Source organism: Hoplias malabaricus, chromosome 8, assembly GCF_029633855.1.
Source record: "Hoplias malabaricus isolate fHopMal1 chromosome 8, fHopMal1.hap1, whole genome shotgun sequence".
Taxonomy (NCBI): Eukaryota; Metazoa; Chordata; class Actinopteri; order Characiformes; family Erythrinidae; genus Hoplias; species Hoplias malabaricus.
Window position 1 is genome coordinate 25326308 of NC_089807.1, and position 21171 is coordinate 25347478.

Here is a 21171-nt window from a genome sequence, read left to right on the forward strand (position 1 = left end):
ATAAAACTTGACTCACTCAGGGTCCATGGTGGGAGAATGGAGGGGAGAGCTGCAACCTTGCTTATGAGAAGGGAAATTCAGCGTTGCCAGAGGAAGTCGGAGCCTCTTCGCCGCTCGGACTGCTATCTGGTGTTGGTGGAGTTGACGACGGTGCACTAGTCCTTGGTACCAAGTTCCACTGGTTCAGTTCACTGGGGAAGCGAACTTTGCTAACTTGGGTGCGGTCAGCCGGTTGGGCTAACGCTAGCCGAGCCTCGTGCTAACCACAGCAGTACTTCGAGTAGAGCTTACTTTACGAAGGAGATTTTCCCTCGCTTCCAATTCCGGGGCTTATGAGTCCGCTATCGAGGTTCTCTAGTTGACAACCCAGTGCTTGACGTAACAATAAACCAAAAATATATAACGTTTTACATTATATTTATTATACTTGAAACTGCCGCGTTTTCCTCTTGCCCACTCCTCTCTTTATCTCCTCTCCTCTCTCTCCAAAAAGAAACCCTCTTGCAATGAATGACAACCACTCATAGCCAATGAAAACACTTTTAAACTTGAGTCTCATACTTCGTATTTTAACCCATATTAAACAGTTTTTACAGATTTTTTAACATTTTAAAACATAATCACGTCATGAAATAAAATACCAAAATACTTTAGAAATTAAAATCCCAAAATTGACCAAGGGCTACACAAACAAATATATATATTTATTCTCAAGGTAAATTACAAGAACATCATTTACATGTAAAAACATGTACTTACAAATACAAGTTTGAAAATACAAACATCTGTAGTGTCGGTTCCTGCAAACATAATTGCACTGAAGCTGTGCACTTTCCAGCTGAGAGAACAATAGGGGAGGAAAATAAATAAATAAATAAATACTCTGGCCAAATCTCAAACCCTCTGATGGTGCCAACTGCTCACATAGTTCTCATTAATTTTCTCTCCTCCCCTTATTTTATTTGTCACCAAAAAGTGTCTAAGCAAGCATCTGTGCCTACAATCTTCTGTTGGCTGCACATCTTATTGGTCCTTAAAGAAAACAATGCACATCACAGCATGTACTAAACCCAGACCAAACACCTGATGGTGATTTCTGCATTTTATTTCCAATTTTAAAGAGATGCACTTGCAAGACTTCTTGAGGCGGAGCTGCACCTGGCTATAAATAAAAGTCAAGAGGTGGTGAAAGAAAACGGCAAAGGAAAGCAATTACGCAGTTGTCTTTGGAATTATGGTCTTAAATGTCCACTATGTTGTTCCCATGTGTTATAACTGCAATCAGACGGATCCGGAAAGGGAAAGGGAGGCGAGTTCACTGGGGTTTTCTGGGCTGGGCAGCAATGTACAAGGCCATTAGGCAGTAGAGTGTTCCCCCAATTGTCAGGCCCATTGTAGTCCTGTAAAGCAGTCGGTCAATGACTCCACGCTTCAGGTGAATAGGAACTCCATCAACTTTCTATGAGAAGGAAGAAATGGTGCAAGAAATGTCAACGACAAAGCAAAATTAATTTGGTAGACAGCTTTCTATGTCTATTATGTTTGAAACAAAGATTTAAACGATAATGTTTCCAGGGCAATTTTTTTGTTTTATTTAAAATATCAACCACATGTTCTTTACCAAAGTGAACCCAGCTTACACAATGCCAGACGAGTTTAAACTAGTCAAGATATCACTTTTTTTTTTTAAGGGGAGGAAATTTAAAGTCAGAACAATACCTGGAACAGCTTTTGTAGCTCAGGGACTTTGTTGGATCCCATATACTCCACTACTGCACCTGATTCTGACACGACCTTGGTGGGAGAGGCAAAGATCAAGGGAGCCGGCTGTGAGAGCAGTGTGGGTTTCAGTCCCTGTGTAAAGAAAACCACTTACCAATTTTAGACTAGTGTGCAAATGCAGCTCACTTTTAAAATGGAACACACTTATAAACAGTGTACAGGTTTTGTCAGTTTAACTATATTTATCTAATTGTGATATTTGGTCTCTGAGTCATTTTCCCCCAGTCAATATTCAGATAATATATAAATCATTATCATTATACCCTTCTTGCAGAAAACAAAAGCTGATATATGAGTTATTTGCATGTTCAGAGCAACAACAACAGAAAGAAATGCTAGTTCATGGTGCTAGCTCAACCAGTCCTTGTAAGATAAAATTAAAATTGCAACATGTTTCAGTGCTTTACAAAGAAATTAAAAAGCATGTCAAGGACATCATTATAGATGTTATTGTTAGTACACTGACCAATATGTGGCACTTAAATGCCACCGAGGCTACCCCTAACCATATTACTAGACATTCCCTAACCTTTACAGGTAAGTTTAGTAGCAGTCTGTACACATCAAACTTGAGTGGTAAAAAACAATGTGACATTGACCCAAATTGGCAAACATGTTTATACACTTTTGCTGTACACAGGTTGCTACAGTAGCATATAGGAAAGTACACAGGTTCTTGAGTATTCATTTAAATGATCAAGATTTTAATACTGAAAGCAGTGTTTGAATGCATGTTATAATGGATATGAGAACATGGGACAACAGATAAAATACAGAACATTGTTAAACATGTTTTTTAACAACGTGACTGACATAAAGGACATGGCTCCAATATATGTGTTATGTCTTTATTTTATTGAATTTCATGGCACAGGTGAAATTCTACTTTCTGAAAATAAATGCCATTGAAATACTGTATGTGTGAGTGCCACAAACATTAGCAACATTAACAATACAAATATTTCTGTCAGGTGTATTGTATTTAACTCCTATGATATATTATGAACATAATTTTGTACATATACCATACACATTCCACATGCTGAAGACCGGAAAGAAAACAAGGTCACTATGGCAGCCTCCAGACCGACCCTCAATTTTGACTTTAGGTACCACATGCTTAAAAAAACAAAACAATATAGCAGACTATGAATATGCAAAATGTGTAAAAGGCTAACAATATAATTTAATACCTTCTAACTGGTCGCGTCTTAAAAACAAAGAATGTAAAACGATCATAACCTCATAACCAACGTTCATCCTTGTCTGTGAACAAAGGGTACCGTTTCAATAGAATTTTAATACTATTACTCTCGTCTACTGTGAAAACAAACACGTTTTATAAGGTAAGGCTAAATCCCAAATGACAACCTACACCCTACATAGTGCACCACGTAGGGCAAGATATCTTATGATATTTACATTTTATTTGAGCTCTTTTCATCCGTTGTGAATATTTTCACCAATTTCTGGATTCCAAATTACTATTTTTTTTAAATATATTATAAACTTTTAGGCTGATGGGCACAATATTTTAAAACTTAGGTTGTGCAATATGTAGGCAGTAAGGACCCAGTTGTTATTCAGCTAGCTACCGTGTTTCCCCGAAAGTAAGACAGTGTCTTACATTCTTTTTACCCCCGAAAGTCCCACTATGTCTTACTTTCGGGGTATGTCTTATATTGGTAAAAAATGTCGATTTTTGCAAGTGCCAAGAATGTCTTTTTACAACCGTATCATGACGGTATTTCCATGTATAACATGTAAAACAATGAAAAACGGTAAGAACAAACAGTTTGAATATGTTATACTGGAAGATAAAACAGATTTATTCCATGACAACCATGGCCATGCCAATCAGAGAGGCCACCAGCGGCTGCACATGAGGGCACTGAGGCTGCGTGTTGGACCACGGACAACATTACTGCTGCTCCCGCGGCCTCCACATCCCGCAGTTAATGCAGCAAAAGGTACCGGTACTATGGCTTATATTTTTCCAACGTACAGTTTACTATGTCTTACTTTCGGGGTACGTCTTACATTAGCCGACCCCCCTAAAACCCACACTGCGTCTTACTATCGGGGAAACACGGTAGTTATCTTTAGGAAGAGATATATTTGAAAAACAAAAAAGAACACTCCTTCCAGTAGTAAATGCTCCATGTATGTTAGTACAGTTTTACAGTTGAGACCAGTTGATGAGGTTAATTGAAATATTGCTCACTTTCCTTCTCTCTACAAATCTGCCTGAAATTAGCCTGAAGCTAGCAGTGTGTTTCCTGTGAATATGAAGGTCACTGGCACGCGTGTCCCTCCCTCTTCACTGAAATAAGCCCCACATTCTCCTGCTGTTTTACCTGAGGACAGTAGGCGCTGGCCGCTGTGGAGCCAGTCAGTCTCCCTGTCACTCCGCTCACTCTGTAGTACATTTCCAACTAGAACTTGTGTCTAATAAACAGAGTGAAGAACACACCACCTCCGTCCCGCTCTGCGTCTCCAGCTTCCGCCGGCGAGAACCAGGGTCGGTCAAAGGGAAATGACGTCAATTCAAAACTACGTCACTGACAAAAAAATATTTAAAATTGTATAGTAATATATATCATTAATTCAATCATTCATTGTCTGTAACCGCTTATCCAGTTCGCGGTCATGAGGAATCCGGAACCTGCCTGGAATCATTGGGCGCATAGCAGGAACACATCCTGGAGGGGGCATCAGTCTTTCAAATGGCAACACACACACACACACACACATTTACTCACACACACACACCTACGAACACTTTTGAGTCGCCAGTCCACCTAGCAACGTGTGTTTTTGGATCGTGGAAGGAAACCAGAGCTCCCAGAAGAAACCCACACGGACATGGAGAGAACCTACTAAACTCCTCACAGACCCTGGACTGTGTGACTACAACACTACATACTGAGCCACTGTGCCACCCATTATAATAATAATAATAACAACAATAATAATAATAATAATTATTAATAATATTATTATTAGACTATTACTACTATTATTATTCATTTTTTATTAATTTCCAGTGCAGTTTAATCCAGTTTCCTATATTTAGGTTTAGAACATTTTTAAAATGATTAAATGTTTATCACAACAAATTAAATGCAAATTATATAAATTATTAATATAAAGACTATAATAATATACATTTTAATATACATATACTTTACATACAACCATAAATGTTTTATTAAACAAAAAATACATTTCAACAAATTGATTGCTGTATTATAAAATATGGTGTCACAGCAGGGAGTGGATCACAGATGCTACCTTCAAGTCCTCAGAAATTCCTTCTTACAATATTGGAGGTCATAAGTACATCTTGTATTCAAGTGGCTTTTGGTTGTGGGAAAATAGATTCAATATGAAAACTCCTATTGTTTTTGTATCATCAGAAACATGAAGTGTACATCACTTAGACTTAGATATGAATCACATAGACTAATATATTATGTTTCTTTTTGTATTGTTTCTGCTTTGATTTGTTGCTATTCCTCATCGATATAAGTGCAGGTGGTACACAAGCAGCAGACAACACATGCATAAATAAAACTATCCTCAAAATCTACTGCAGGCACAGCATCCATACTGTCAGCTGCCATGACATTTTGTATTGACATGCACGCAGTTTGGAAAGTCTGGCCTCACTGAAAAACCTTTCCCCTAGTAAACACAACATTGAGGTGCCGTTCGTGTGCACTCTTCATACAACGACTTCAACGACTTCAAAACGTCCTGTGCTTGCGGAATCCAACCCTGCCTCGGATTACTGTCTGTGATGAGTTTGATCTTTTCCCTGTGTCTGTGTGGGTTTCCTCCAAGTGCTCTGGTTCCTTCCTAAAGTTTAAAAACACATGCTGGTAGGTGGCTTGGTAGTTCAAAATTGTCCACACGTGTATGGACTGACACACAATTTGCAAACAATAAGATTATATCTGTTGTAAAGACTTTTTTTTGTAAAGAATTTATATTTACATTTTAATATATATTTAGAGATGTTACTATGCAATTTTAGTGGTTTCTTAATATACAAACTCCTATATTATAATTTATTCCAAATAGGTTTATTTTTAACTATGATAACTCCTAATAATGTAATATTCTCTCACTATTAATAATGTACTATCTTTTAGTAGCACAGTCAAACACATGTAAAAAAATCTTGCTTATTTTTTAATAATTTAATACTTAAGGAGTTTATAAATGTAAATAATAAAGATGTTTTTTGTTAAAAGCTTCCAGAAAAATTACTTTATGTTTTTATATTATTATGTATTTTCATTCATTCATGATCTGTAACCGCTTATCTAATTCAGGGTCGAGGTGGGTCCAGAGCCTACCTGGAATCATTGGGCGCAAGGCGGGAATACACTCAGGAGGGGGCGCCAGTCCTTCACAGGGCAACATAGACACACAGACACACACACACACACTCAGACCTACGGACACTTTTGAGTCGCCAATCCACCTACCAACGTGTGTTTTTGGACTGTGGGAGGAAACTGGAGCACCCGGAGGAAACCCACGCAGACACGGGGAGAACACACCAACTCCTCACAGACAGTCACCCAGAGCAGGACTTGAACCCACAACCGACAGGTCCCTGGAGCTGTGTGACTGCGACTACCTGCTGCGCCACCTGTTATGTATTTATAAACCTAAAAATAAAATAATGTTAAAAAGACATGGAGGAATTGGTTATAGTTGTGCAGATAAAACAGTTTGGATTAATTAACCAGAGCTTGTAGCATAGTCTACAACCAGTTTTACAAATACATTCTTTAAAGTGATCAATTATTTATAAGTCAACAAAAAGGACACCAGATTGCATGAAGTCATCAAAGATTTATTCATACTTATAAGAGAGTTTTCATAGAGCTGCTGCAGCCTTTACAGAGACATTGTTTATGCTACTTTATACAAAATAGATTTTCTATTTGTATTTAGTATTGAATACTAAAAATAATCAAAAAAAGATTATTCATTAATTAACATTTAGACATTCACAAAATTAACAAGCTCATATATTAGGCTATAACAAAACATTTGACCCAAAACACCTCCTGTTTAAAATTCCCCACAAAAAGCTCAAGCCATTTACAGAAAGCTAAGAAATTGGTGGAGGAACGTAAGACTTTTTTTTTTCTTTTTCCCTTTATATATATAACCCAGTTTCCTTTATGAAATAGTAATGGAAATTAATTAATTAATTTACATTTCAATCATTTTCTTCATTGAATTTTAGATTAGTAGGCAAAAAATGATAAAACACATATTTTAAATAACACACCCTTTTGGTACATAGCACATTTTCCTGGGAATAATTACTTAAAGGGAAATTCTACAGAATTCTACAGTTTCTGCATAATTAAATCAATCAGATGTAAACAAAAACTTCAAAAGCAGTCTGGTGTGAAATGCTCTATTATCAAGAAACTCAAGAAACAAGTTAAAAATATTCGCTTTTGATCCAGACCCCCAGGGCATTAAATAACTTCAAAAACTCAACTACAAACACTTAGTACTCATATTAAGTTAATGAATAATATATGTTTAAGAATCCACAGCTTGATGTTTTGTAATATTTACAATATAAAGTTTTGGCCTAGATTTTAAAAATGAAAACAAATTCATTCAGGGGGTATATGCATTTTAAGGTAATAACTCCCAGTGAAAACTCTACTTTTGTTGGATGCGTCTCTAAGATTTAATCCTCAGAAGAACTGTAGATATACTGATAATTTTTGATGAATAATAATGTTAATAAATATAAAATGGCTATATTATTTGGTAAGTGGTAAATTTCTACAGTGCAAAAATTCATATCACACCAGTCTGAATTAAATACATCTTAGTGATTTGAGTTATTCAGGAATCTGATTATTCAGTTTGTCCATTGGGATCACTGACACTCCGACCATTATAAAGATTTGAGGGTAACACAAAGTAGACTTGGGAATTATTGGCAATTAAGATTCGACTCCACTAATGAAGTAATCTTGCTTATGATGTTTCACAGCAATTGGCTTGACATGCTAGGGTACATATTAATTTCTAAGGATCCTAAACTTTTCATTAAAGTCTGCTTGGCTGGACAGGCAAAGTAAATGAGGGTCATGTTTACCATGCTTACTGAAATAGGCTCAGTAGATAGGCAATGGGATGGAAAATAATAATTATAAAAAAACTCACTGACTGACAAAGGAACAGGGCTTTGGCATGCTTCTCATTTAGCACTCTCTTTTCAGTCTTGGTACAGAAAGACCCTTTACAACTAAAAAAGAGAAATGGTGACAAGGTGAGAGAGGCAAAGAGCGACATGTGTAAATACAATTGTGTTAATATTAGCTAGGTATCTACACTGCTCTTGTGGAAAAACAGCTCTCAGAATAATGAGCTTAATTAGCGAGGAGGGAAATGCTGTTGCATGTCAGACACATCTTCATTCCTCCACAAAATGGATCATCTTCCAATCACTCTGACATTCTCTCAAAGATACATTGTGCACTCAGAGTCTCATGAGGAAAGCATTGAGTCACAACGACAGTGAATGAATGAAGATACTCAATAGTGACAACAATAACAGCAATAACAGGAAGGCATATCAACTTGCTCCCTACTGAGGAAAACAGCAGGATGTGAGAGGAATTTGTGATGTTAACTTCCTTTTTTAGAATGAGATCTTAAAGAGCATGGAAAATGCTCTCATCACCGACTCCTGGGTGTGATATTACACTTCCTTTTGTTTTGAAATGAAATATTTGTGGATATGAATAGCTGTAGTACTCAGAATTAGAGTCTGCTTTATTTCCTTTTTATTACACATCACTCTAGTGTTTGAATCAAGAGATCATTATTTGAAAACACATTGTGTGGCAAAGGGTTTGTAGACACATGTTCATCGAACATTTACGCTGAATTAAAGGTAATCATAGGTAATTTGTCTCAACCTGTCTGGCAAATGTCACGTTAGATGTTGGACTGGAACCAACATCCAGTCTGCGGAGATTTGTTGCGGAGATTTGATGACGTTCATGCATTTGGGAGCTCCCTTACTGATGTTGGATGATCCATGTGTTTTGAATGTTGCTTCATCCCCACAGAGAACACAGCTCCACAGCCCAACTCTGGGGGCTCATAAATCTCTAGCCAACATTCTGCATTGAGCATGGGGACCTTTGGCTTTGTGTGGCTGCTCCAGTGCATCTGGCTCACCCCTGCCCAGCAAGTTTGTTGTCTGCTCTAACACACTTCGTTTAACTCAACTGAGGGACGGGTTCATTTACAGACATAATAGAAATATTATAACAGTCAGCAAGATTATTAACCACAGCACAGTGGGTTCCCAAACTAGCCATCACAACTCTACACTTTAAAGTTGGGGTAAATTGGGGAAAAGGACAATATTAAAACTATAAATATTATTTATTTTACAGATTAGACAACTGGTAGGTCCATAATTTTTCCTTTGGTTGTTACATATATTTTACCAACATGTAATCATTTATTAAATGTTAAAATAGTAATTAATCATACATTTGGGATACAAAAGATGAGCTTAAAAGGCTAAGGGTCACTGAACATTCATAACATTCGAGGTAATTTGGTGTCAATATGGGAACCTGTGTCACACATAGACAGAGTATCAGCAAGTTAAAAAACAAAATGGTAAACACAAATTTACCAACCATTTTTGGATGAAAAATCCTCAAATTTACAAAGATATGAAATTCTAAATGTGTATAAGTAGCCTAGGGTCTATGGCTTGTGCAATATTCATGCGTTAATAACCTGTAATTACTTGACTAACATACCACAACATTTGAATCAATTAATGGGTGTGTTAGAGAAGAGAAAGTGTCTGAGGGCAAGGGGTGACCCAAGACCTGGAATGAAAACCTGTGATTAACACCAGAAGACTGGAGACGTGTCTAATCATACAAGCACTACTAAGGGTTTCATCATCAAGACTTACCCTTGCAGCTTGCTTGCTACTGAAAGTTTAGTAAATAATTTTCTGAGAATGTGTTGGCAATCTTGATGGGTACTGGCATCATGCAAATAACTTCTTATTGGTGAGAGGTTACAATGAATCAAAATCCAATGTCTGGCAAAGCATTCAGACTGAAAGCAAATGAGAAAAAAAGGCAGCAGATGGACATGTATTATGTGGCGAACAAACCCCCCTGAGTGCAACTAGGAAACACAGGGGAAAAACAAACTGTTTGAATCAATAAGGTCAGCATTATCACAGTTGGGTAAGAATCTATTAGCACTGTGGATTTCTTGAAGTGAAAATAAATTCATGCTGATTAGCAACAAGCTGCCTGTCTGCGAAGCACATCATTGGCCTCCTGAGGATACCTCTGATCGTTAATTTGTGTTGTTTTTCTTTTTCTTTCTTTGTGTTTAACATTTTCCATCTGTCTTAATATAGATGTTTTATCTAAATATCTAAGAGTACAAAAAAGTGCTCAAAATAATGTTGGATATTCAAGGTTTCTGCATAAACCTGTATAGTATTTTAATGAAATTAGGGTATAAAGGGTATAAAACATGTGATCAAGGGCATTAATAAGGCATCACGGTACCACATGTATTCTTTCTGGCCAGAGATTAATTCATAAACATAGGAGCCAGAACATAAGTGAATATCAGAAAGCAGAACACCCCCTATGTCTAGCTCACATATGGCAGAGCAACAACAATGCTGCCACATATATATGTCAAATTAAAGAGAAGATGGGATGGATGGCATTGTAGAGTGGAGTGGGCCTGGAGGCAATAATGTGTTTTAAGTTCTTTCCAGAACATTGAGGGTCCCGACAAAGGGGGTTTGTCAAGTGGAAGCCAGAGTTGGTGGAATTACACTACTCCTTCTAGAGATATAGACACTGACAGGTAGTGGATTGCGAGGAATGCTGAATGTGCACTGCATGATACCATCATGGCCATCTAGCAGGACTCTATGACAACACTCATTCCCTTTTACATACTGCTTGTTGGCTGCCTACACAACTAAGCTTTACCATTTCTCGCTCTCTCTCCCTTTTCACTCTATTTCTCATTATCCCTGAAGGATTCCTGTCACACTCAATTGGATTCTACAGAATAATTCTGATGACTGGTATAAGCTGAAGTGCACATTCTGTTTGCAATGTTCCCCTCCCTCACTGTTATATAACTCCTACATAACATTTTGTTTGCTGTCATTGTTTTCTGAAGTTTGACTGAGTTTTGGAGCTTGTTTTGATGAACCTTGGTAAAAACTTTGCAACTGAAAAAAAAGTTAAATCATGTTTCTCCCATTTATCTGCCAAGACCGTGGGCTGCCTAGATGGCATTCAGAAGCTAAATCCCTTCAGTGGCTGCAAGCCATAGCGAGAGGATGTCTGTCTGGTGGTGAGGGAGAATATTTTCTGCTTGTGTGTGTGTGTGTGTGTGTAGTACTTTCAAGGCCTCTGGTTGACATGACAAAGCTGCCCTCTGCCCGTGTGCCCCTGACAGGGACATCTGGCCTGAAAGCCACTGTCGCCATGGTAGCCTCCCCCACCGCTCTGGAAGCTCGGTAACAGCAGCTACTGTAAAATACCACACAGCTGAGCACAACCTGGCATGCATCACTTCATCCATTTGCTGCCTGAAAATACATTTGTCAGAGGTGAACCAGTTGGACAAACCTCAGGCTCTCAGATTAGACCATGGAGGGGCACAGGTGTATGTTCCAACCATGCACTACAACAACTGACCCAACTAAATAGGTTCTGATCTCAGTTTAACCCCGTAAATTCTAAGGCCCTCTTGATAGGTCCAGACTTCACTTCCTCATATTATAATTTACATTTCATTTACATTTTTAAAAATATAGGTTTCATTTGGACAATATGAAATGGATATAAACCTTGTATATTACGTGGAAGTCCTTTAAACTCGACACGCACATAACCTATTTACCAAAATAGTTCTAAAAAATGATTTATTATATAGTTCTTTAGGAGACCAAAAGTGGCATTTATTTAAAAATCAATAAATCTCACTGGTAGCTTTCTAATTAAGAGTGAAACAGTTACTGAATAATTTCTAAATGAAGACAAATATCACATTTTTTACTCAGAAAAGACAATAAAGTACAAATTAAAGAAGGGAAAAGTCAAACATGAATTTCCAAATCGGGAGCTCTAAAATATATAGAGAAAAGGGAGTGTTAACAATTATGGAAGAACTGTTAAGCCATCAAACTTACCATCACATAAACAGTACTTAATTGTGTCATCTTTGATAGCTCCATACTGTGTGTCTGAAAGGATGTGGAACTGTCAAGACTAAGAAGCAGGGAAATGAACTGGCTACAGAGCCCAGACCTCAGCGTTACTTCATGTGTTGAGGATATGCTGAAGTATGAGAAGGATAAAACGCAACTAAAATATTGGAAGTGTGGATATCCCTGCAGATTTTTGGAAGCTGCAATTAAGGCATAATTTGGCAAGAATATGTACTGGAAAAAATTATTTTATATATATTTTCAGCTTTTTTCCCAGACACTGTAAAATAAATAATTTGTACTTGTTTTGGCAGGACAGTATGTATTAATATGCCTCGAATGTAAGGGGTTAATTTGAGAGCACCTTAGTGAAATCAGCTGGTGTGGAGCAGGGCTGAAGCTAATACATGTAGGCGCTTGGCTCCTCAGTGGACTGAGCTGAGAGACCCAGAACTTAGACACAGCCGCGTGCTTTAAGACCAAGCCCCTAAAGCTCTACCTGAGACCAGAGATGAGATCAGTCACTTGGCTGAGACGACCAGCTCAGTCTCTGGAGGAATCTTTGATGATTGATCTATTCTAAATGGTGTTTTCAGGCAGGGGTTATTTGAGTCAGTTTAGGAACTCGGCTGAAAGGCTCCTTGCACAGCGGGCCGAACGGAACTTGAGTTCGTGGTAGCACTGCACGAAGCTGTGGTAGATGAAAGTAATGGGCAGCGCCAAAAGCACGATACCGCTGACCACACACAGTCCGCCCAGCACGCGCCCGGGCACGGTGATGGGGTACATGTCTCCATAACCGACGGTTGTCATGGAGATAATAACCCACCAGCAGGCGGCGGGGATGCTGGCGTACTCTTCGTTGCTGGATTTGAGGTCCAGGCCGTGCTCCAGCAGTTGGGCCAAGGCCCCGAATATGGCCATGGCCACACAGATGAAGACCAACAACATGACCATTTCACGGTAGCAGCGGCGCAGAGTCAAGCCCAGAGTCTGCAGGCCCAGGAAGTGGCGCGCTAGCTTGATGACCCAGAAGATGCGCATCATTCGCAGTACTCTAAGGGTCACACCGGCCCTCTGCAGCTGAGAATTCTCACCGGTCAGCACAGTCATAGTCACTGAGATGTAGTATGGAGTTATGGCCAGCAGGTCAATAATGTTCAGTGGTCTGCGGACAAACTCACACTTGTCACGGGACACAATGAAGCGCACAATACATTCCGCTGTGAACCAGCCAATGCACACTGCCTCCACGATCCTGAGCGGATGCACAATTATGAAGGAGAAAAAAGGAGAGACAGGTCTATTATTCAGAATTCAAATCAGAAACCTTTTTTTTGTTTTGCCAAGTATGTTACACTTAGAGGTGGGCAGAGGGATGAGATTCGTTCAGTAATCAGTATTCCGAGAGTCGGTGTACATCTTCAGCTATACTTTAGGACCCTTAATACTAAACTGAAAAATGCATGCTTCATAAAACATAGTAAGTAATGCCTGCTTGATTTAGTGCAGCTCAGTAGTTTAATGTTTATTTGATGGCAGCCTATTGTGCAGAATATCTTAAAATATATTAGGTATCATGAAAATATCAGTAAATTTTGTGACATGATATTTTTGCCCACCCCTAGTTATACACACAAGGACTTGTCTTGTTGATTGCAAATATAATGTCCTAAACAGAAATGACGTGTACACAATTCACAGGTATAAAAAGAAAAAAAGATATATTATCTACAACAAATTAAATGAAAGACTAATAGACAATGTCACATACCATCACTGACAGAAAACACTGTACTTTTTTATTTATACATGTGCCCGCTTTTTTAGTCTGCTACATCTGATCAGCGAATGAGTTTCAAGTTCTATGAAGTGAATCTAAAAATAAATTTAAAAAATAAATAGAATTAAAGTGATGTTTACTTATGAATATATAGAAGACTTAACTTCTAAAAGAGGCCTAAAAGGCCTAAATGTATATTTGAATTTGTGCATACACGGAGAAAACATAAACTTAGTAGTTGTTTACAGTATACAACTGTGTGATGCAATTGTGCATCATGGGAAAAAGTGGCGTTACGCAGGGGGGAAGCATTGATTCAGCTCAGCACGAATTCGCACTGACAAGCAGCATGAACTATGTCAAACAATAAGCAGAGCCAAATGAATCAAATCAGAATCAGCAGTCCAATTAAAAGGGCCTGCCTCTTGGGAGCAATAAATGGAAGTGTCTTGCCTCTCTAACATGCTTTATGTGCGGCTATGGACCCACTTTCTGTGCTGCAATTATAATCAGTTTGCAAATATGCTCTCTAAACAACTATTTACTGATCTGCAATTAACATAGAACTTATTCTTCACATGATAAACAGGTTAGGCCATTTAGGTGTGAAATTGGGTTGCAGTTATTTAGTAAGGGCTACTCTACAACGTTAACCATGCATGCACTTAGAAAAGCCTGTGAGACCTAGCAACACCTTTAGCTCAGCAATGGATTTTTATTAATAAGGGAATTTTATGATTATGAAAATGACTTTGTGAATAATCTTGTTTGAAGGAACCCAATAAAATCTATAGATTTAATTAATAAAATCACAGAAAGCCAAAGGCCTGACAATTATGGTGCTGGTGCTGCCAGGACTTACAGAGGTATAAAAAAGTAAATAAGCCACTAAATCTAATCAAGTCCAATTCAGGGCCCAGGCACAGCTGAGGACTTTAGTCCAGTATAATGTATTATTAAAAAGTGCACACTGATGTTATTGCTTTTATCACTGTCACATCAAAACCTCATAACATTTGTATGACTTCATATATTGATTTTTTTTATTTTTCATTTGCTTTATTTGTAGTGTTTCTATGGAAATGCCAGATGTCTTTTTATATCCTGTGAATATTTCACAAAAAAAAAAGTTGGCAACAAAATGCTGCAAATTTTCTTGGAATAAAATATGGTTCCATTAGCATACATTAAACTGGATAACCTCTTGTATATTAACCAGGTGGTTTTCTTATAATATAAATGCTGTAAAGTAGTACGTTTCCAAATACTGAGCACATTTTGGGAAAAGAACGTTCATCAGCTGTGCAAGCAGTGGTATTCACTTTGATTAAAGCCATTTGCTTGCACATTTGCAGAGATGTTCATGAGTCGCTTCGTTTAATTCTGAGCTGAGTCTCATTATTACTTGTTGGTGATTGCATTGTACAGAAGTAGTTTTCGGGAAAAGAAATGCTGTCAGGTTCAACACAGCTTCAAATAACAAGACTTTAATTATAGTAACACTTTTATTCTGAAGGAGAGAAATGGATAGCTAAATACCATAAATGCAATATTTAAAGAACCTCATTAGATTTTAGTTCATGTAGCAACTATGCTAAATCTAGCATAATATCTACTCCAGCTTTTACTATGTATCTGCAACAGCTATTAGCAATTACCTTAGCAAGAACACCTATACATACGCTAGCTGAACAATTCCTTTAAACGCTACTTTTACAGTATTTTGAATGTCTGTTTTTCAAAAGACTAAATGTTAGTCTGCAATAAAAGATCATGTTTGAAGCTGTGTCAATCCTTATGCGGCTGTGATCAGTGTCACTGAAGTAATGACTGGGCTAGAAGAGGTGCTAGAATTGTAAATGTTACCCTGCAATTTGTACATATGAGGTTTTGTTCCAGCAGTCATTATATGTAAAGTTGGAAATTAATGTTGACATACATATTTTTTTTGTTTTTAAATCACATTTTACAAGTTAAAGGTTAGCCTACTCATGTATTAAGTCAACATGTAACTCGATTGTAACTGACATAAGACATCCTGGGCATCCTGAAAAGGAGTTCAGCAACAAGTGACAAGTAGGGATGAGCTGTGAAATTTCTTTCCTATAAATGCAATAGCAGAGAAATAGTTCCACATCCACTTGAATTTATGTCTGCTATGCAAGCTGTGTTTGGTCTTTAAATTCCGTGACAAGACTTGAGTGGCACCAAAATAGAAAGTGGCATGTTCAAACAGTTTTTATTTCAAGTGGTGTGGAACTAATGGCGACATCTTTATTTTATTGAGACAAATGCTTACTGTAAAGTCACTGAACTGGAGTGAAAGCAGAGTTTAACAAAGAACAAAGCTGAAAAGTGCCTTCAGTGTCATCAAAAAATGCCATCATTGTGACAAATTTGATGTTTCACCCAAGCAGACCTACTATAGAGGACACACACACACACACACACACACAGACATGGCTGGGTGCTCTTCCGGTACCAGTACCTTCAGAACAGTCCACGTGGCAGTATAGATACAAGACAGACAGACACAGGGGTTAAAAAGACATGGAAACAATGCTGCGGATATGATCAAAGAACAGGTAATCAATAGTTAACCATTAATTATTCATGTTCTTCATGCAAATCACTCCACACTAGTGTAAGATTGTTTACCGTCTTAGTAGGATATGCCATATACCTTACTGTGCAATAAAATGAAGACTTCCTGCCTATTGGATTGGAGTTTGAATTAATCACTGAACTAGTATGAAAAAAATGACAAGTGTAGATGGACTTCTGACAATTCAACACATTGGAGACAGATAATTTTCACCTGATTTTGTGTTTGTGTAATTGCCTAGTCCACACAATAAGACACTAAACTTAGCAGAACTTAGGATAGCATTTACATTTTCATATCTGCCATGTACCAGGGTTCACCAACCTTGCTCCCGCAAAGATACACAATATGGCCAAAAGGACCACATAGATATTTATAGGGTGTTTGTCTCCCTAGGTGTGGAAGCAGTGTTAAAGGCAAAGGCTAGATTTGTTAAATACAAAATACTGAATATTACATTTAGTTTATGATAAAGAGGCTTCTGTGTGATTTCCTGTGAAACATGTTTTCTCTTTGTTTGTCTGATTATAAAAATTTGACAGGATGTTTAATAAAGGATAGTAGTGTTTTTAGCACAGTACACTAGTAGCCTGCATCAGTGATTCTTGACAATGGAGAGTTCATTTTGAAGGTACATCATGCTCAAAGACAAAAGACAGACATTTAAAAGTGCAACATATCACATGACTCTGCCACTGGTCATTGATCATAAAACATTTGATAACTGAGTTATAGTGCCTGATTAGTATTAAAGCTATTCCTAATAATCATCATTTATTCATTACTTTAGGTTCTCATTAAGAATCATTTTGTATCTAATGAACCTTTTATAATATTCCCTCTGTGCTAAGATGTACACTAGGATGTTTGGGCTAAACACTGTGCACTCCTCTAAACACTGCACACTACACCTCTAAACGCTGTGCACTCCTACACTAAACACTGCACACTACTCCTCTAAACGCTGTGCACTCCTACACTAAATACTGCACACTACTCCTCTAAACAGTGCGCTCTCCTACACTAAACACTGCACACTACTCCTCTAAACAGTGTGTACTCCTACACTAAACACTGCACACTACTCCTCTAAACACTGTTCTCTCCTAAACTAAACACTGCACACTATTCCTCTAAACACTGTGCTCTCCTCTAAACACTGTACACTACTCCTCTAAACACTGTGCTCTCCTCTAAACACTGCACACTACACCTCTAAACACAGCGCTCTCCTACACTAAACACTGCACACACCTCCCCTAAACATTGTGTCCTTCTCTACACACTGTGTACACCTTTAAACCCTGTGACATACTCTAAACACTGAGGACTCTTCTAAACACTATGCGCTTTCCTTTAGACACTCCAATCTCCTGTCCATCACCTGCAAAAGCACTGTTGGGCTGAACTCCGTGTAGGTGTGCGTGTGTTTCTGCGTTTCCCAACACTGCGTGTACGTGTTCTCGTAATTTTCCGACCACTCCGTGTACCTGTGCTCCTCCAACTCGTTTCTCTCGGCGGTCTTCCAGTCGGGAAGTGTGCTCGCGCACAACATCACCATGGACACGATGACGAAAATGACCGAGACGGATGCCAGGATCTGTGCGGCCACCGACGACGCTGGCTCCTCGAAAGTGCGGCGCATGCGCTCCAGCCATTTGGCGTCATGGCGGCGAGAGTGAGCTGCTCGCGGGGGCGGCTCGACGTCGCTGGAATCGGTGCACCTGTCCTCGTCGCCGAAGCGCGTGCACGTGTCGGACATGCGCTCGTCCAGGCGCCGCTGGCAGCAGGAGTCGAGATGCGCGCTCTCCAGCCCCCAGTAGAGCATCTCGCTGTAGAAGGAGAGTTCGCACATGTGCGGCGCGAAGCGAAGGGTGCCGTGCTGCGCGTACAACATCAGGAAGCCAAACGCCTCCGCGTGCCGGTCGAAGAAGAACTCGTTGCGCTCGCGGTCGTAGTCGTCGCACAGTTCCAGCGCCTCACGCTCCGACGCGCAGCCGTGCAGGCGGCTGAGTCTACGCAGCGGAAAGTCCTTCATCACGTCCCTCGGGAACGCGTAGCGCGCGCCGCCCACGTTGATGATACACACGCTCTTGCCGAACTTCATCACTGCTGCTGCTGAGGCGGCGGCGGGCTGCTGGTGTGTGCGCACGGCGTGCGGGTGCGCGCAGTCTTGGGCGCAGGAGTGGGGCGCATGGCTCAGGTTTGTAGGTTACGCGCTTTGGACAGCGTGAGCGCTCGGAACGGAGCGCCGGTAACACTGCCGCTGCTACCGAGAGTACACGAGCAGATCCGCGCGCACATCACGAGCCAGACAAAAAAGTTCGGTGGAGTGTCGAGAGAAAGAGAGAGAGGGGGGGGGGGGGTCGATTAGAACGAGGGTCTCATGTAGTGATGTCACACATGCACTCACACTAATGGCTGGGCACTCTACGGTACACGAATTCACACACCGACTGGTCACCCTATACATGTGAGGACTTCTGAACTGACTAACGTCTTTCCTGTAGCTTTAAAAATTTAATTTGTGGTGAAAACACAATCAATCAATAGTGCTATAGTGCAAAAATACATGTGGTCTTCACTGGGGTAGAACAAACTGCCTCTCTTTCTCTCTCTCTCTCTCTCTCTCTCTCTCTCTCTCTCTCTCTCTCTCTCTCTCTCTCTCTCTCTCACACACGCACACACAAACACATAAGTGTGTTCAAAATGCTGTGTATGTGAACCAAGTCTGAAATAAACAATAACCGCTGGAGTTCGATTTATCAAATAAATTGTAACATACAACATATTGCTGTATATATGACGTACATTATACATATGCATTGATACAAGTAAAATACACAATGTAATGCATATTTTGAACAAGAGAGAGAGAGAGAGCGCTCTCTTCAGCACGTGGCTGTAGATTGCTGTTTGAAGTCAAACAGCAGTTAAATAACCGAATGGCGCTTAAATAAATTGTAAGATTCAAAAATAAGATGAAGAACTGACGAGTGACCGAGGCGAACTATGATCAGTGTGCAGGCATCAGACTGTGGTTTGCATGTTTTTTTTTTAACCTGCAGCTCCTCTAGAGGGCGCCTGTCGCCTTTTTTCTTCGTAGTCCTCTTTTTCTTCTTCTTTATCTTCTGTTAGCATGGCTTAGATTCTGGGCAAAATCCTGAAACAAGTCCTTTTACCTGAAGCGACTTGAACACAAAGGTGGATCAGTTCTGATGCTTTATTTGCTTGACATTGAGCATGGTGCATCCGTGAGAATCACAAGAAAAAGGATTTATATTTTAGTAGTAGTTTGCTCTGCAAGAATGAATAAAAATGTAAGAATGAACATGGTAGTGTTGAATCACTTTTTCACAATTGGAGCAAAATGCTAACTTTGTCTTTCTGGAATAATTCCAAGCCATCAGGGAAGGAAAATCCCACTGATTGGATAACCTTATCACTGTGTACATTATAGAGCAGATTTTTTTTATTGCCACATTAAGTTGCAGAGACTAGAAATGACCACTTATGGAAACCCTAGATCATAACACTGCCTCCTGAGGCTTGTGCAGTGGGCAACATGCAGTGACAGGTGCATCACTTTATGCACTTCTCTTGTTACATTGATGTGCCCACAGCTCAGGAAGAGGATAAATCTAGTCTAAGATGACATGAGTGTGTAAGAATGATGAAGAAAAGGGGTGGGGTTAGACACATTTAAGGGGGGGAGCGACCTCTGAGAGGGGACTTCTGGGTCGCGATTGCGTTTTGAGAGGCTTCCAGGTTGAGACAGGAGAGAGGAGGAGGTCGGGGCCTGGTGTGTGCGCGCGTCGGACTGGGGACCTGTTGCGGCCGTTGTTGATTGTGGGGAGCGGAGGTGAAAGGGTGAACGGCCCTGGACTGTGATATCTTCCGGTGGGCAGAGGAGCGTCGGGCTTGGAGGAGTTCATCGGGCGCGGAGCGTCGGGCGTGGAGGAGTTCATCGGGCGCTGCTCGGAGTGGAACCTACTCAGGCTTTGTCTGGGGACCTTCCCAATTGAGCCGGGTCAGTCCATTCCTGGTCAGACTATTTTTATTGAGTCCATGCTGATGATGATAAACTGTGTGTTGCCTGTTTTGTGGTGTGTTTAGGGGACTAATTATTCATACTGACTCTCAGATTTTCACAACTTCTTACGTACTTTTAGTTATTACATAATAGTGTAGTTTTATAGTGTTCTTTAATGTTTGGCGTAGGGTTTCCCTTTTTATAACCTGAATACTCGTTACTTCCTTATATATCTAGTAGTAGTATTTTGACTTAACTCTTTAAAGCTGTTGAAGGGGAGGGAGTCAAGTGAAGTGGGCGGTCTAAACTATTTATATTTGCTGTGTGTAGATTTCTTTCATAGAAAAGAAAGGTTTACAACGATGTGTATGGATTGATATCACTTTTGGGGTGGATTACAGTTGTGGTGATCACTAGACGGAGTGTAGTTTTGGTCCACTTTTGATGACTTCCTGGAGTAGCTGTAGAGGAGGATTAGGTCAAATATAGGGAGGTATTTTATGGTGTTGTGCAAAATAAAAGATTGTTTCATATTAATCGGACCTCGTCTATTTGTGCGTTATTGTTGGGGTTATAATCAAATTTTGTGTCCAGACCTTCCTGGCTTATCAAAGGTGGTGGCAGCGGCTACTCCTAACAAAGAGAGTTTAGAAGTTTACCCTCCCCCGTAGACAAGATGGAGC

General features: G+C 39.6%; 2 protein-coding genes across 6 annotated transcripts; both read right to left on the minus strand.

Moving 5' to 3' along the window:
* Positions 1–668: 668 nt before the first annotated feature.
* LOC136706035 (cytochrome c oxidase subunit 7A-related protein, mitochondrial-like) lies at positions 669–4323 on the minus strand. 2 transcript variants are annotated; one of them, XM_066679933.1, is made up of 3 exons: positions 4140–4323; positions 1720–1794; positions 669–1459 (listed from the first exon to the last, which is right to left on the minus strand). In XM_066679933.1, exons 1-3 carry the CDS (start codon positions 4209–4211, stop codon positions 1316–1318), a joined length of 291 nt encoding a protein of 96 aa, XP_066536030.1. In that variant the 5' UTR covers positions 4212–4323; the 3' UTR covers positions 669–1315. The 2 variants fall into 2 exon arrangements, with proteins under 2 accessions (XP_066536030.1, XP_066536029.1); XM_066679932.1 differs by having other exon boundaries at positions 676–1459; positions 1720–1854; positions 4140–4314.
* Positions 4324–6667: 2344 nt separating this feature from the next.
* On the minus strand, positions 6668–18599 carry LOC136706178 (potassium voltage-gated channel subfamily G member 3-like). Of its 4 annotated transcripts, XM_066680136.1 has the most exons (3): positions 17946–18599; positions 16270–16272; positions 6668–13325 (listed from the first exon to the last, which is right to left on the minus strand). In XM_066680136.1, the coding sequence occupies exons 1-3, from the start codon at positions 18560–18562 to the stop codon at positions 12680–12682; spliced, it is 1266 nt and encodes a 421-aa protein (XP_066536233.1). In that variant the 5' UTR covers positions 18563–18599; the 3' UTR covers positions 6668–12679. The 4 variants fall into 4 exon arrangements, with proteins under 4 accessions (XP_066536233.1, XP_066536232.1, XP_066536229.1 ...); XM_066680135.1 differs by lacking the exon at positions 16270–16272; XM_066680132.1 differs by lacking the exon at positions 16270–16272 and having other exon boundaries at positions 6668–13370; positions 17937–18599.
* Positions 18600–21171: the final 2572 nt, after the last annotated feature.